The sequence below is a fragment of the Chiloscyllium punctatum genome, chromosome 1, assembly GCF_047496795.1.
Source record: "Chiloscyllium punctatum isolate Juve2018m chromosome 1, sChiPun1.3, whole genome shotgun sequence".
Classification (NCBI taxonomy): domain Eukaryota; kingdom Metazoa; phylum Chordata; class Chondrichthyes; order Orectolobiformes; family Hemiscylliidae; genus Chiloscyllium; species Chiloscyllium punctatum.
In genome coordinates, this window is record NC_092739.1 from 159,379,772 (window position 1) to 159,394,991 (window position 15,220).

Below are 15,220 nucleotides of genomic sequence, written 5' to 3' on the forward strand. Positions count from 1 at the left end.
TTTGCTGCACCACCATTTGTGACTCCTCAAATACTCTCCCCTCGAGTCCATGTCGACCATGATCCCTGGTATTGCAGGACTGATGTACCAGGAAACTGGATCGGTCAGCACTATATCCACTAGGGTTAATGAAGTGAGGGTCCCATAGAAACCTTTCCAGTTCCAACAGGGTTTGCCCGAGGAGATGCAGGAATGGTGTTCTTGATGACCGAGGTTTCCAGAATCAGGCATCGCAGTCTAAGGATCAGAGGATAGGCGTTTTAGGCCAGAGATGAGGAGAAATTTCATTATGCAGCAAGTGGTGAGGCTTGTGCAGTTCTCTGCTACAGAAAACTATTGAAGCCAAAACACTGAAGACTTTCAAGAAAGATGTAGATATTGTTCTTAGGATGAAAGGGATCAAAGGATATAGGAGAAACCAAGAATAGAGTACTGAGTTGGATGATCACCCATGATGATATTGAATGGTGAATCAGTCTCGAAAAGCCAAATGACCTGCTCCTGTTCCTGTGTTCAAATATAACAAAATCTGGACAATATCCAAGCTTGAGTTGATAAGAGGTAAGTAACATTTGCATCATACACATGCCAGGTAATGACCATCTCTGACAAAGAGACAAATAATCACCGCCCATGACATTCAATATTGTTATGATCACTGAATTCCCCAATACCATTGACCAGGAACTGAGCTGAACTAGTCAAATGAAGTTAAAAATTGCACAATGCTAGGTTATCGTCCAACAGATTTATTTGAAAGTACAAGCTTTCTGAGTGCTGCTCCTTTGTCAGGAAGCTAGTGAAGCAGGATCATAGTACCAAGAATTTATAGTAAAAGATCAAGCTGTAATACAACTGATGTGAAGTATTGAACAAGCCTGGATCACTGTTGAGATTTTAATCACTTAGAATGAGGATGCAGGTTTTAATTGATTAATATGCAAAGCTCAGAATTTTGAACATTTACTATAAATTCTGTCTGATCATCCTGCCCCAATAGCTACCTGACGAATGAGCAGGGTTCCAAAAGCTTGTACTTTAAACTAAACCTGTTGGACTATAACTTGGACTATAACTATAACTATAACTCCACCCTAGTCCAACACCAGCACCACCTCATCATAGTCACATAACTCAGTGCGACAAGAGAAGGTCAGAGGCCAGGAATACATTCGCAAATAACTTGCCTCCTATATCCCCAAAATCTGTTCATCATCTAAAAGGCGTGAATCAGGACCTCTGAGCTGTGAGGTCTAGGTATTGTACACAGCGAAAGTTGTCAGTCCACTGATTGCGACATTGACTTCTACTTCCAGAAGCCTTGGAGTCCTGCATACCCTGAAGGAAAATTAGAGGGAACACTGGTGTGGTGAACATCATTGGATGTTAGGTTCACATCTACAATCCAGACACTGGACAAATAATCCAGGCTCTTATGCCCAGAGTACTACTTCAGGCAGTGCAATCTTTCAAGTGAGACATGACAGTCCTGCCTGCTCACTGAAGTAAGGTTTAAGATTATGTGCTACAATCTCAAAGAGTGGGGGAGTTCTACCAGGGTTCTTGTCAATATTTATGCCTCTTATCAACATCGCAAAAAAGCCAAAGATGGTCTATTTTTGGACCTTGTTCTTTGTAATGCTTTGCCATGCACAGATTGACTGCAACATTTCCTTCATTGCAACAGTGCTTCTTTAGTTGTAAAATACTTTGAGAATTTTTTTGCAGAATGTATGTCATTGGGAAGACCAGCATTTGTTGGTAATGTTCACTGCCCATTTTCTGCCATTGGAGGGCAGTGTGACATTTACGTATGTGGTTTGAAAATCAGTGGAAAGAAGAGGCTGCCTGTGTTGCTTCAACAGTGTAGGTCCTTCACTCATTACATTGCTACTCAGGGATACCTCTCAGGCTACAACATTGATGAAAGTCAGTCCATAAGCATTGACTTGTTTTTTTCTTTCATGCACAAATATTTGAAGGCGTCTGGATAGATTAACAATAGACAATAGACAATAGACAATAGATGCAGGAGTAGGCCATTCTGCCCTTCGAGCCTGCACCGCCATTCAATATGATCATGGCTGATCATTCCTAATTAGTATCCTGTTCCAGCCTTATCTCCATACCCCTTGACTCCACTATCTTTAAGAGCTCTATCCAATTCTTTCTTAAAAGAATCCAGAGACTGGGCCTCCACTGCCCTCTGGGGCAGAGCATTCCACACAGCCACCACTCTCTGTGTGAAGTAGTTTCTCCTCATCTCTGTCCTAAATGGTCTACCCCGTATTTTTAAGTTGTGTCCTCTGGTTCGGCACTCCCCCATCAACGGAAATATGTTCCCTCCTGCCAGAGTGTCCAGTCCTTTCATAAGCCTATACGTTTCAATCAGATCCCCTCTCAGTCTTCTAAACTCAAGGGTATACAAGCCCAGTCGCTTCAGTCTTTCCGTGTAAGGCAATCCTGCCATTCCAGGAATTGACCTCGTGAACCTACGCTGCACTCCCTCAATAGCCAGAATGTCTTTCCTCAAATTTGGAGACCAGAACTGTACACAGTACTCCAGGTGTGGTCTCACCAGGGCCCTGTACAGCTGCAGAAGCACCTCTTTGCTTCTATACTCAATCCCTCTTGTTATGAAGGCCAGCATGCTATTAGCCTTCTTCACGACCTGCTGTACCTGCATGCTTGCCTTCATTGACTGGTGGACAAGAACACCCAGATCTCTCTGAACAGCCCCTTTACCTAATTTGATACCATTGAGGTAGTAATCTGCCTTCCTGTTCTTGCCACCAAAGTGGATAACCAGACATTTATCCACATTAAACTGCATCTGCCATGCATCTGCCCACTCACCTAACTTGTCCAGGTCACCCTGTAATCCCCTAACATCCTCATCACATTTCACCCTACCACCTAGCTTTGTGTCATCAGCAAATTTGCTAATGTTATTGCTGATACCATCTTCTATATCATTTACATATATTGTAAAAAGCTGCGGTCCCAGCACGGATCCCTGCGGTACCCCACTGGTCACTGCCTGCCATTTCGAAATGGAGCCGTTAATCACTACCCTTTGTTTCCTGTTAGCCAACCAATTCTCTATCCAATCTAGTACTTTGCCCCCAATCCCGTGCGCCCTAATTTTACTCACTAACCTCTTGTGTGGGACTTTATCAAAAGCTTTCTGAAAGTCCAGGTACACTACATCCACTGGATCTCCCTCATCCATCTTCCGAGTTACATCCTCAAAAAATTCAAGAAGATTAGTCAAGCATGATTTCCCCTTCATAAATCCATGCTGACTCTGTCCTATCCTGTTACTATTATCCAGATGTGCCGTAATTTCATCCTTTATAATAGACTCCAGCATCTTTCCCACCACTGAGGTCAGACTAACTGGTCTATAATTTCCTGCTTTCTCCCGCCCACCCTTCTTAAAAAGTGGCACAACATTAGCCGCCCTCCAATCCTCAGGAACCAACCCCGATTCTATTGAACTCTGGAAAATAATCACCAGCGCATCCACGATTTCCCGAGCCACCTCCTTCAGTACCCTGGGATGCAGGCCATCAGGTCCCGGAGACTTATCAACCTTCAGACCTAACAGTCTCTCCAACACCAAATCCTGGCAAATAGAAATTCCCTTAAGTTCAGGTCCTTCAGCCACTGTTACCTCAGGGAGATTGCTTGTGTCTTCCCCAGTGAACACAGATCTGAAGTATCCATTTAATTCCTCTGCCAAAAGCAAATAAGATTGTGGACTTTATAAAGAAAAGCATAGGATAGAAAAGCAAGGAGGTCATGCTCAACATGAAACAATAGGTCAACTCCAGTGAGAATATTATATGCTTTAATTGGGCTGCATTTTTCAGGAAGGGCATTCTTTTAAGAATGCAAAGCAGATAGAAAGAGGCTTTTTTTTTGTTTGCATGGTATGTGGCCTTTGTTACCATCTCTACATGCCCTTGAAGTGATCAGATTGCTGAGTCTATTCAGATACTGGATTAGTGGTGCTGGAAGAGCACAGCAGTTCAGGCAGCATCCAACGAGCAGCGAAATTGACGTTTCGGGCAAAAGCCCTTCATCAGGAAACGTCGATTTTGCAGCTCGTTGGATGCTGCCTGAACTGCTGTGCTCTTCCAGCACCACTAATCCAGTATTTGATTTTCAGCATCTGCAGTCATTGTTTTTACCTTGAGTCTATTCAGAGTTGAGTCAATCTCATTGCAAGTCACATCTACGCCAGAGCAGATAAAAGTGGCAGATTTGCTTTCTAAATGATCATTGGTGAGCCAACAATTGCTGTTAGTTTCACAGCCACTATTGCTGAGACCAGCTTTCCATTCCAAATTATGAATTAAATTCAAACTCCATGGTAGGATTTGGATTCACCTCCCTGCCACTGGATTATGTTGAGTGATATTACCACTGTGCCATCATTTTCCAATACCAACAACTGCAGTACTTATATGGGTCTTCAATGTAGTAAGGTATCCTTAACAGCGACACTGTCAGGCAACGTTTAACATTGGGAGATGCATAAGGAGATATTAAGTGCCATGGCCATTAATCAAAAACATGAATTTTAAGGAGCATCCTGAAGCTGAGAGTCAGAGAGAGGTGGAGAGGTTTTGAGAGGGAATTGAAGAACTGAGAACCTCAGCTACTGAAGATTTTAGTGAAGCTATTGGAAATGTCAAACGGGTAAAATTGGAGAAGTGCAGAGATCTCAGAGGATTGTAGGTGATGATGGTTATAATAATAGTGAGACTGCGGTATTGGAAAGGCACAGTGGGTCAGGCAGCATTCAAGGAGCAGGAGAGTTGATGTTTCAGGCATCGGCCCATCGTCACTTCATGCCTGAAACATCGACTCTCCTGCTCCTCAGATGCTGCCTGACCTCATGTGCCTTTCCAGCACCACACACTCAACTCTGGTTTCCAGCATCTGCAGTCCTTACTTTCTCCAAGGTTATAATAATAGGAGTGGACAATACCATAGATGGCTTTGAAAAGCAAGATATTTTTTAAATCGAGCCTCAGTCAAACTGGCCTCCAATGTCAATGAATGATAAGTAAACAGGATTTGGTGTAGGTTAGGACACAGGCAGCAGAATTTTGCCTCTACTTAAGTTCATGAAGCGTGGAAGATGGGATTCTGTTCTCGAACCTGTTACACCATTACAATAACATGAAGACCGTAAGATGTAGGTGCAGAAGTAGGTCATTCTGTCCTTTGAGTCTGTTCCACCATTCAGTGAGATCACAACTAATCTGATCACCCTCAGTTCCAGTTTTCCTACCTATTATCCATTGCTTTTGATGCCCATGCTGATTAAAAATCTGTCTGTCTCAGCCTTGAATATACTCAATAATTCAAAGTCTAAAGCCTTTTGCATGTAAGATTTCCAGGTTTACTACTCTGAGACAAATAAATCTTCCTCATTTCTTTCTTAAATAGATGACCCCTTACTCAGATTATGCCCTCTTCCCCCAGAGGAAACAACTTGTCAACATTTCCCCTTTCACGCTCCCCAAGAATCTTGTATGTTTCAGTGAGGTCAACTCTGATTCCTCTAAACTCCAATGTTAAAAGTGCAGGCCCAAATGAACACAACCTTCCCTCAAAAGAAAATCTTTCCATGCCTGGGTTCAATCTGGTGAACCTTCTCTGGACTGTCTCCAATGCCAGGATATCTTTCCTTAGATAAAAGGACCAAAGCTATCCATAGTATTCCAAATATAGTCTAACAAGTGTCTTATATAGATTTAGACCTCCCTGTTTTTGCACTCTATCCCCACCTTTTTTTTAAAAAAAGGCCATCTGTCCATTTGCCTTCCCTTTTACTCATGGAATCACAGATTCCATGATTGTGACGACCCGAACTCCCTCTATGCTGAAACTTACTCCAGTTTTTCTCCATTTACATTTTCGTTCAGCTCATGAATTAATCCTGTTAAAGTGGAGACCTCACATTTTCACATTTTATTCAATTTGTCAAGATTTTGCCCACTCACCTATCTTGTCTTTGCCCCTCCGCAAACTTGTGTCACTTTGCTTTCCCACCTATTTTATGTAATCCAAAATTTTGCTATAGTACTATGTACCTTCATTTTCCAAGTCATTAATGCATGTTAGAGATAATTGCGGTCCACCTCTGATCCTTTTGGCATTCCACTAGTTACGGGTTGCCATTCTGAAACTAAAGTCCAAAAGTGAAAGAGAATTTGACATCTGAAAAATATTAGTTCACGTCAGTGTTGATTCTTACCTTCAGAGTCTGAGTGATAGTTTGGTCGGACAGATTGCCCATTCTTTAAAGAACGTGTTCCTTTTTTGTTCTGATGAAAATATTAGATTATTTGAAGGGTGAGTGAGCTAATCCTCTAGTTTATAACCTAGGTGAGTGAAGATAAATATTTAATTTGAAGAGAATTCAGTGTTTGGCAATGACCTGAATCTCAGTTGACACTCCATGCAGTATTGAAATGAATGCTGCACTTGTGGTTGTTCAATCCGTTGCATTAACCTTTAAAATTGGGCCCCTCTGTCTTCTCTGGAAGCTTTAAAAATCCTATTGCATTGTTTTAAAACTGAGCAGAATGATTTCTTCCCAGGTAACATTTATTCTACCGATATCAATAAAATGCCAGTTAACTGGTCATTACAGCATGGCTGTTTGCAGGAGATTGCTGTTCCCAATTGTTTCATTTGCTTCATCACAACTGCTAAGTGCTGCGGGATGACTCTAGGTGCAGCATAAATGTCAGTTCTTTGTTTTACTGTCTTTGATAATTTGGAAGTTGTGTGTATCTTCTGTTGAAATATTCTTTAGAAGTCCTGATGTGATACAGTTTTTATGCAACCTTTTGAAGATTGCCTTGAAGTTTGAGCGACCAGTCTACATGTCCTAAGCTTGCCCATTGACTTTGCTTTCCTTTCCACTTCCTCAGTTAATACGAAGTGTGTTGACACAACCATCACGAATCTGCTGGAGGGAAGGGTACAGTTCACGCCAGAAGAAGTGTCAGTCAGTCCTTCCAGCATATCATTATCAAATAAGCCTCAACTGGCGTCTTGTAAATTAGTTACCTCTCTGAAGAAGGCACCAAAGGACGCATCTACTGCCAAGGTAAACGTCAATGCTGGATCCAACCATTTTAAGTTAGGCAGCTCCTGATTACAATTGCACACCCATCTCTCAAATACCATTCAAGTAGGATTACTAAGTCCACAAAAGATCTCCCTAATGCCTGGCCACCATCTCCCTCCAAGGCATAAGTCAAGTGATGGAATACTCTCTACTTGCATGGGTTATTTGCAGCTCTAACAATATTGAAGAAGTTTGACACTGTCTAGAACAGGGCACCCAACATGTTTAGCCTCCAATACGCCACCTTCAGCATTCACTCTCTCCACTAACAATAGCAATGTGTACTATCTACAAGATGCACTGCAGTAACTCATCATGACTCCTCAGACAGCACCTGGAATGTCAACGGCCCAGCAGGAAAAGGGCAGCAGATACATTGGAACACCTGTAGGTTTCTGTCCAAGCAATACACCATCCTGACATGGAAATATGGGCTGTTCCTTCACACTTGCTGGGTCATAGCCATTAGTGAGGCAGCACTAAGATTGTTTTGGTGCACCGACACAACGTGAACTGTAGTTGTACAAGAAGGCAGGTCATTACTACCTTCCCCAAAACAATTAGGGATGGGCAATAAATGCTGACCTAACTACTATCTACCAGATCCCATCAATGTATTTAAAACAAAACATTCTTAGAATCATAACAAATGTAGAAGGATGCAGTCAGTCCATTGTGTCTGTTAACATCACAGAAGTGCTACCCGCAGTCTAATCCCAGTTTCCTTCTACTGTTGTCCAGAGCTGCTGCTAATCTGGAATCTTTGCATCACCTTAAGATAAACTGAATGGACCCCATAAATCAAAGGTAGCATTGGTAAAAGTCATGTAACTTTTTATTTGTCTTTGCTTATCAATTCACCTTTTCTTTTATAAAAGAAATGGATGTGTTCTCATCCCACAGTTAAGTGCTTCCTGTGGGACTGTAATCTCTTCATTCACTTGCCTTGAGGAGGAAAGCAGGGTAATCAAGTTATTTTCTAATGTGTACCCTCACTGGAGACTTTCTATATCCACATGAAATGGCTGTAAGATGATTCTTAGTGTCAACATCTGACTTCCGAATTTTCAGACTGGCAATGCATCCCCAAAAGGTGATCTTAACAGAGGCATGTAAAGCTCTGCCATTCTATCCTCTTGAGTATTCTCAGTTTTAACTGTTATATCTTCAGCTACTGAGGTCCTAAGGTTTTGAATTCTCTGCTAAACGTATTCACTTCTTTACCTCTCTCTCCACCTTAATCTTTACCAAGTATTTGTCATCTGTTGTAATATCTCTACATCAGGCTTGATGTCCATTCTGGTTTGATAACATTCCTGTGATGTAAGTTTGGACGTTTTAATACATCCAAGGTGTTATGATAATGCAGGTTGTGATGAAGTTGGTGGGGGCAAAAAAGGAGGTACTAAGATCGTGGGTTGGGTTTCAGTAGCAGATGTGACAAAATGGGGTAGATTTTCGCCATGTCCCAGATGTGGATATAGACAAACTTGGTGCAGGTATGGGGTTGGAAGCTGATTCACCAAGATTGGAATGAGCCTGATCAGGCTTAGGCAATTGCCAACAAGCGAGGTACTGCTGTCGGGCAAGGAAACAGTTTGTGACAGGGACCAAAGATGTGGATCTTCCCAAACTTTCAACTGCCCCATGACATGATCTCAGACCAACTTTGAAGTAATGAAAAGATTGCCCATGGTGGTGATGAGATGCAACTCAATTTCATCAATGTACTTTTGGAAACTGGCTCTATTTTTGGCTGATGGTCAGAGGCAACATACTGACAGCAAGAGGAGTTAAGGATGGATCATTGATGGATGGCAAGGGATTCTCCTCACCTCCACCTTACCCTCAAGGCAAGCATGTCCTTCTCTAATTAAAGAGACCAAAACTGTCCACAGTACTTCACTTTGAATCTCAGCAAAGCCCCTGACGATTTCAACAAGACTTCTTTATTGTTCAGATTGCAAGAAAGGAGCCAGGAGAAAGAGTTTCAAACCAGTAAAAGACTATTTTAGGCCTGATAATAAAATATCAGGAATAGCTCTTTACACTCAGTGGGGTGGACTCCTGGATAGAGTTGTGAAACCAAAAACTCTGGAAACACTTTTTTAAAAAAAAAACAATTGGATTTGGCAGTGCAATGATTCCAAAAAGACGACGAAGGCGAAATTTACCAGAATGGTACCAAAGATTCAGGGGCTGCTTTTCTGCAGAAGCTGAGATTGTTTGCTTTGGATCAGAGATGACTAAGGGCAGGTTTAATTAACCAGGGTTGTAATTATGAGGGGTTGGTCAAATAAATAAGCAAAACGTGTTTCTACTGGCAGCGAGGCTGGTAACCAGAATGGGTAGGTTTAAGATAACTGGCAAAAGAATCCAAGAAGACAGTGAAATTTGTTATGCAGCCGTTTATAATCTGGACTGTAATATTTAAAGTGAGTTGGTTAAATCATGAAAAACAAAATATTTTCAGGGCTCTTGAAGAAGAAGGGAACAGGACTGGAGATGGATTGCAGACCTCTTCCACAGTGGCAGGACAAACTTGTTGGGTTGAATGCCATTCCTCCTCTCATTTGCTGTGTGAGTTTCCACACCAGGAAGTGAACTTGAGGCTTAACAAGCCCATTGATGTTTATCAGAGATCAGCATACCTATGACAGTATGGTTAATGTACATTTGTACAGCAACCTTGAAATGGTAAAAACATCTAGTTACACTTCAGAGGGGGAATGTGATTTGACCAATTTGACACTGAGCCACATTAAGACAAATGTTGAAAGCTGGGCCATGGAGGTGAATTGGAATCAGGGAGGTGGGGTGGTTTAAAGGAAGAGGATGGTTTATGGAAGGAATTCCAAAGTTAAGACTGAACAGCCAAAGTCATTGATGTTAATCGGGGAGGGTACATGAAACTGGGCTTAGAGATCTTAGATGCTTCAGGGACTTGAAGAGATCGTAAAAATTGAAAGAAATGGGAGAATGGAGGCATTTGAAAAACAAGGATGAGAATTTTTAAAATGACTTTGACCTGGCAATATCTCTGAGTAGCTCAGTGGGAAGGATGATTGGCGAAAGTAACTTAGTTCAAATTGCAGTTTGGACAGGCTTCACCTTGGCCATCAATACAGTCCAGAATTACATCAAACTACCCTAGTATCATCAGTATCCTTTCCACAATTTGTGTTATTGTATGAAAGGATCTGTCAGTTCCTATTAATCTATATGTTTAAACCACATCTATTTCAAGAACTACCACATTTCAGAAAGAACAATATTGACTTAATTTGCAGGTAAGGAAATTTGTGATAGCAGTTGGAGTTGAATCTAGATAGTGCAGGGTAAGGTAACTGTGATGGACAGAATGCCCATCCCTGAGTCTCATTGACATTTCTTTTGTGTATTTTCCAAAGCCTGTTGCTAAAACGAGGTTCGAGAAATCACCAGTTGACAGACACCTATCCCTACAGGAAAGGAAAGAAGCTCTATATGCCTACGCAAGAAGGTCAGTACCGGTTTTATAAAGTACAATAGCCTTCGCTTGCTTGTTCACACCTTCTACCGCACACTTCATGTGGCTGTGGGTAATGGGTACTTCTTCTTGAACTTGGGCATTCCAGACTTCACCCCAAATCACCAGATAAAATAATAAATCCGTTTTCACAAACTTTATTTAAGACACCCTTGACTGGAAAAGCCAAACGCAACCTCCCAACCTTTCTCCACTCCAGTCTGTATACATTAAAGTATGTGTCTTGGAGTTGTAGGATGTGGACATGACCGATATGGCCAACATTTGTTGTCCATTTCTAATTCCCCCTCTACTACCATTTCAAAGGTAACCACATTACAATACACCTGAAGTCGCATGTAAACCAGGTTCCTTAAGGGTGGCAGATTTCTTTTCTTATTGGATATCAGTGAATTGATGGGCTTTTACAACAATAGTTGTCATGGTGACCATTAAAATTAGCTTTCAGTTCCAGATTTATGAATGGAATTTAAATTCCTCAGGCAAAATGACCTTCCTCTGTGCTGTAGACCTCTCCTGATTCCAGGACTCCACCAGCTGCTATGGACCCACATTCTCCATTTTCGAGATTATTAACCCCATGACATTGTCGCTACATCACCATCCCCACCCAACTCTGGACTTTGCAGTTCCCACCACAGCAGATATTAAACCTCAGGATGATCTTTTGCCACTGTTTTTAAGTGTCACACTTAAACTCTCATGGCATTGCCATCACTGAATCACCCACTATCAACACCCTTGGGGTTACAATTGACCAAAAACTCAGCTGGTCTCACCCCATCAACACAGTGAACAGGTCAGAGTCTTGGAATACACCAGCAAGTCGCTCACTTTCTGACTTCATAAACCATCTACAAAGTATAAGCCAGGAATGCAATACTCCCCACTTGATTGGATGGGTGCAGCTCCAACAACACTCAGAGATTGATACCATCCAGCCCATTTGCCTAGTGTCCACACCTTCCACCGCTGACACTCAGTCACAGCAGTGTGTACTGTCTAGAGACATTGCAGAAATTCAGCAATTACTATCTACCAAGCCCATGACTATTCCATCTCAAAGCAACAGATACATGGGAACACCACTACCTGCAATTCTCCTCCAAGCCACTCACCATCCTGACTTGGAAGTATATGCAGAAAATATATTGCCGTTCCTACATTGTCGCTGGGTCAAAATCCTGGAATTCCCTCCCTAATGGCACTATGGGTCAGCCTACAACCCATGTACAGCAGTGGTTCAAGAAGGCAACTCACCATCACCTTGCCAATAGCAGTTCGATGCAGGCAATAAATACCAAGCTTTGACAAAGGGTCAGTTAGACTCGAAACGTCAGCTCTTTTCTCTCCTTACAGATGTGCCAGACCTGCTGAGATTTTCCAGCATTTTCTCTTTTGGTTTCAGATTCCAGCATCCACAGTAATTTGCTTTTAAATACCAACACCCCATGACTTTTAAAAAAAAAAGTACTGTTAATTTCAGGTCATGCCATTGTCTGGTTAAAATATTTTGCCCTGCTGTGCGCCCATTTCCCAAAAAGTTGGGTTTTGGGCTAATTTGCTGTGGTAATGAACACTGAATGTTACAGTGTAGTACAGGTCCTTTGGCCCTCAGTGTTGCGCCCACCTGTGAAAACAGTCTGAAGCCGATCTAACCTACACTATTCCATTTTCATCCAAATGTTTATCCAGTGGCCATTTAAATGACCTTAAAGTTGGTGAGCCTACTACTGTTGCAGGCAGCACATTCTGCACCCCTACTACTCCGAGTAAAGAAACTATCTCTGCCATCTGTCCTATATCTATCACCTTTCAATTTAAACTAAGTCCCCTCATGCAAGCCATCACTATCCGAGGAAAAAGGCTCTCACTGTCCGTTAACTGCGTGAGCTTGTTAGCTAAACAGCCGACCTGGCAGAAATAACCTCCGTGCTTAATATGGTGGGAAGCATAACATTAGTTGCTGCACATAAATCAGCAGCGATTGGGGGTAGTGTGTGATGGTTTGTAGGTAAGTTTACAGTATAAATTGCTGTGCTGCTGGAGATCAGAAAAAGTAGTTCATTTTTCAGAGCAGCCCTGTCTATCAGTGGCCTGGCCCAAGTGTTGTTCTTGTGTAATCTGACCACCTTCTCCCTTCCTGAGACAGACAGTACATAGAGAAGCATGGATTGCAGCTCGACACTGAAGAAAGCCAGGCAGAAGAGCCTTGAGTTCAGCTGCGGGAACTCAGCATTCAAGATGTCACCCTTCGTTTCCTGTTCATAGCTCTGTGTAAATGGCACCTGAACAATTTTTTTTTTCTTTATTTTTGGTTTATTTTGTTTGAAAAAATTTCTCCAGCAATATGGGTCTGATTTTTAAGATGTTTCATGGGTAAACTTTACAACTAAAATAATCGAGGGGAGGGAGGATGGAGAGTGCAGAGTGGTCTGCATGGCAATCATGCATGTTCATCTGTTGGATATTTCGAATATTCTGAAAAGAGATTGTGTCCCTTTTTTGGAGTCTTTATAAAGATCTTACAACTGATTTCTGTCCTGCCTTCATTGTCGTGTCCAATGAAAGCCTTTTGTTTGCTTGCAATTTTGTATTTCTTTAGATCCTTACAATGAATATAAAGCAGGGTCGGAAAAGGCAGCTAAGTGTGTTTATTAGATGTTCAAATATGGCCACAAGCCAATTCCGTAGTCTGCAGATTCTCAATCGTTTTCCTCTGTTTGTTGTTCCTCTTTCAATTACATGGGTCTCGAGCCTTTGTTCTCTGTAACTATGCTGCTTCCGCCTCACCCTCAAGGGATGATAGTACGTCCTTTAGTTCATGTCAACTTTATACAAGACACTTTTTATATGTTTGAACAACTTGTGAGTACCTTTTAATGATTGCAGATGATATGCTAACATAGGTTGTGGATTGGCTAACAGGCTCAAAGCAGAGAATGGAAATAATTTTCTTAAAAATCAAACGCAAGGGAATGCTGCACAAATTTTGGGCTAGCAGCATCTGTGCAGAAAGAAATGTTTCAAGTCTGATATGACCCTGCCTCAAATGAAAAATGGTTCCCATTTAATAAGCATTCTGCATCATTCTAAGGTTCACAGGCTGTGACCTGTGACCAGCACCACAAGGATCAGTGCTTGGACAGCCTCAAGTTCAGCTGTGAGAAGCCAACTATCTATATCAATGATTGTGAGTGTGGGCACAATTGTAATATTACCAAATTTGCAAATGATACAAAACTTGGTGGAAAGCATAATTAGATCAAGTCAACAAGTTTATGAAATGAAAACTATTAACTAATCTACTGGAGTTTTCAGAAGATGTAACCAAGATAATAAGACAATAAGATATAGGAGCAGAATTAGGCTTTTCAGCCCATCAAGTCTACTCCACCATTCAATCCTGGCTGATGTTTCTCAAACTGATTTTCCTCTCTGTGACCCTTGATTCCCTTATTAATCAATAATCTATCGAGCTCTGTCTTAAATACCCTCAATGACTTGTCCTCCCCAGCCCTCTGCGGCAATGGGTCTCACAGATTCTCCCCACTCTCTGGCTGATGACATTCCTCCTCATCTCAGCTCTACAGGGACATCCCTTCACTCTGAGGCTGTGCCCTCAGGTCCTTGTCTTTCCTACTAGCGGAAACATCTCCTCATCCACTCTATCCAGATATCTTAATATTCTGTAAGTTTCAATAGGATCCCACCTCAGGAGAAAGTGAGGACTGCAGATGCTGGAGATCAGAGCTGAAAATGTGTTGCTGGAAAAGCGCAGCAGGTCAGGCAGCATCCAAGGAGCAGGAGAATTGACGTTTTGGGCAAGACTCCCCTTATCCTCCCTCTCTGCCTTCTTCCAGTCGATTCTCCTGCTCCTTGGATGCTGCCTGACCTGCTGCGCTTTTCCAAGATCCCACCTCATCCTTCTAAACTCAGAATACAGATCCAGAGTCCTCAAATGCTCCCCATGTTACAGGCCCTTCATTTCTGGGATCATGCTTGTAAATCTACTCTGGATCCCCTAAAGCCAACCTTGCTGAAATATGGGGTCCAAAATGAATCTTAATATTCTGAATGTATGACCAGATCAGTGTACAATGTCAGTAGTACATCTTTGCTATTCTAGCTCTCTTGAAAAGAATGCTAACATTACATTTGCTTTTCCTTACTACCAGGTGAAGCTTATGAAGGGCTTATGCCCGGAATGTTGACTCCCTTGCTCCTTGGATGCAGCCTGACCTGTTGTGCTTTTCCAGCCTCACACTCTTGACTCTGATCTCCAGCATCTGCAGTTGTCACTTTCTCCCTGCCAACTGAAGCTGCATGCTAACCTTTAAGAGATTCCTGAACTATGACTTCCAAACTCTTTGTGCTTCAGACTTAGGAAGTTTTTCCCCATTTAGAAAGTTTTCTTAGGTCTCTATTCTTCCAAGCAAAGTTCTTCCTATTTTTTCTACCTCATGCTTGCCCACGTTATATTCTACCTGCCACTTCTCTGCCTACTCTCCCAGCCTGTCCAAGTCCATCTGCAC

At 42.1% G+C, this 15,220-nt stretch overlaps 1 protein-coding gene across 3 annotated transcripts in view; it reads left to right on the forward strand.

Moving 5' to 3' along the window:
• aup1 (AUP1 lipid droplet regulating VLDL assembly factor) overlaps window positions 1-13,328 on the forward strand; it is a 54,953-nt gene extending 41,625 nt beyond the window's left edge. For all 3 annotated transcript variants that reach the window (XM_072577572.1, XM_072577581.1, XM_072577589.1), the window contains exons 10-12: window positions 6,957-7,135; window positions 10,567-10,658; window positions 12,838-13,328. In XM_072577572.1, coding sequence (XP_072433673.1) covers window positions 6,957-7,135; window positions 10,567-10,658; window positions 12,838-12,901 — 335 coding nt within the window. In that variant the 3' untranslated portion in view covers window positions 12,902-13,328. The remainder of the gene's footprint in view (window positions 1-6,956; window positions 7,136-10,566; window positions 10,659-12,837) is intronic.
• The last annotated feature ends 1,892 nt before the right edge of the window (window positions 13,329-15,220 follow it).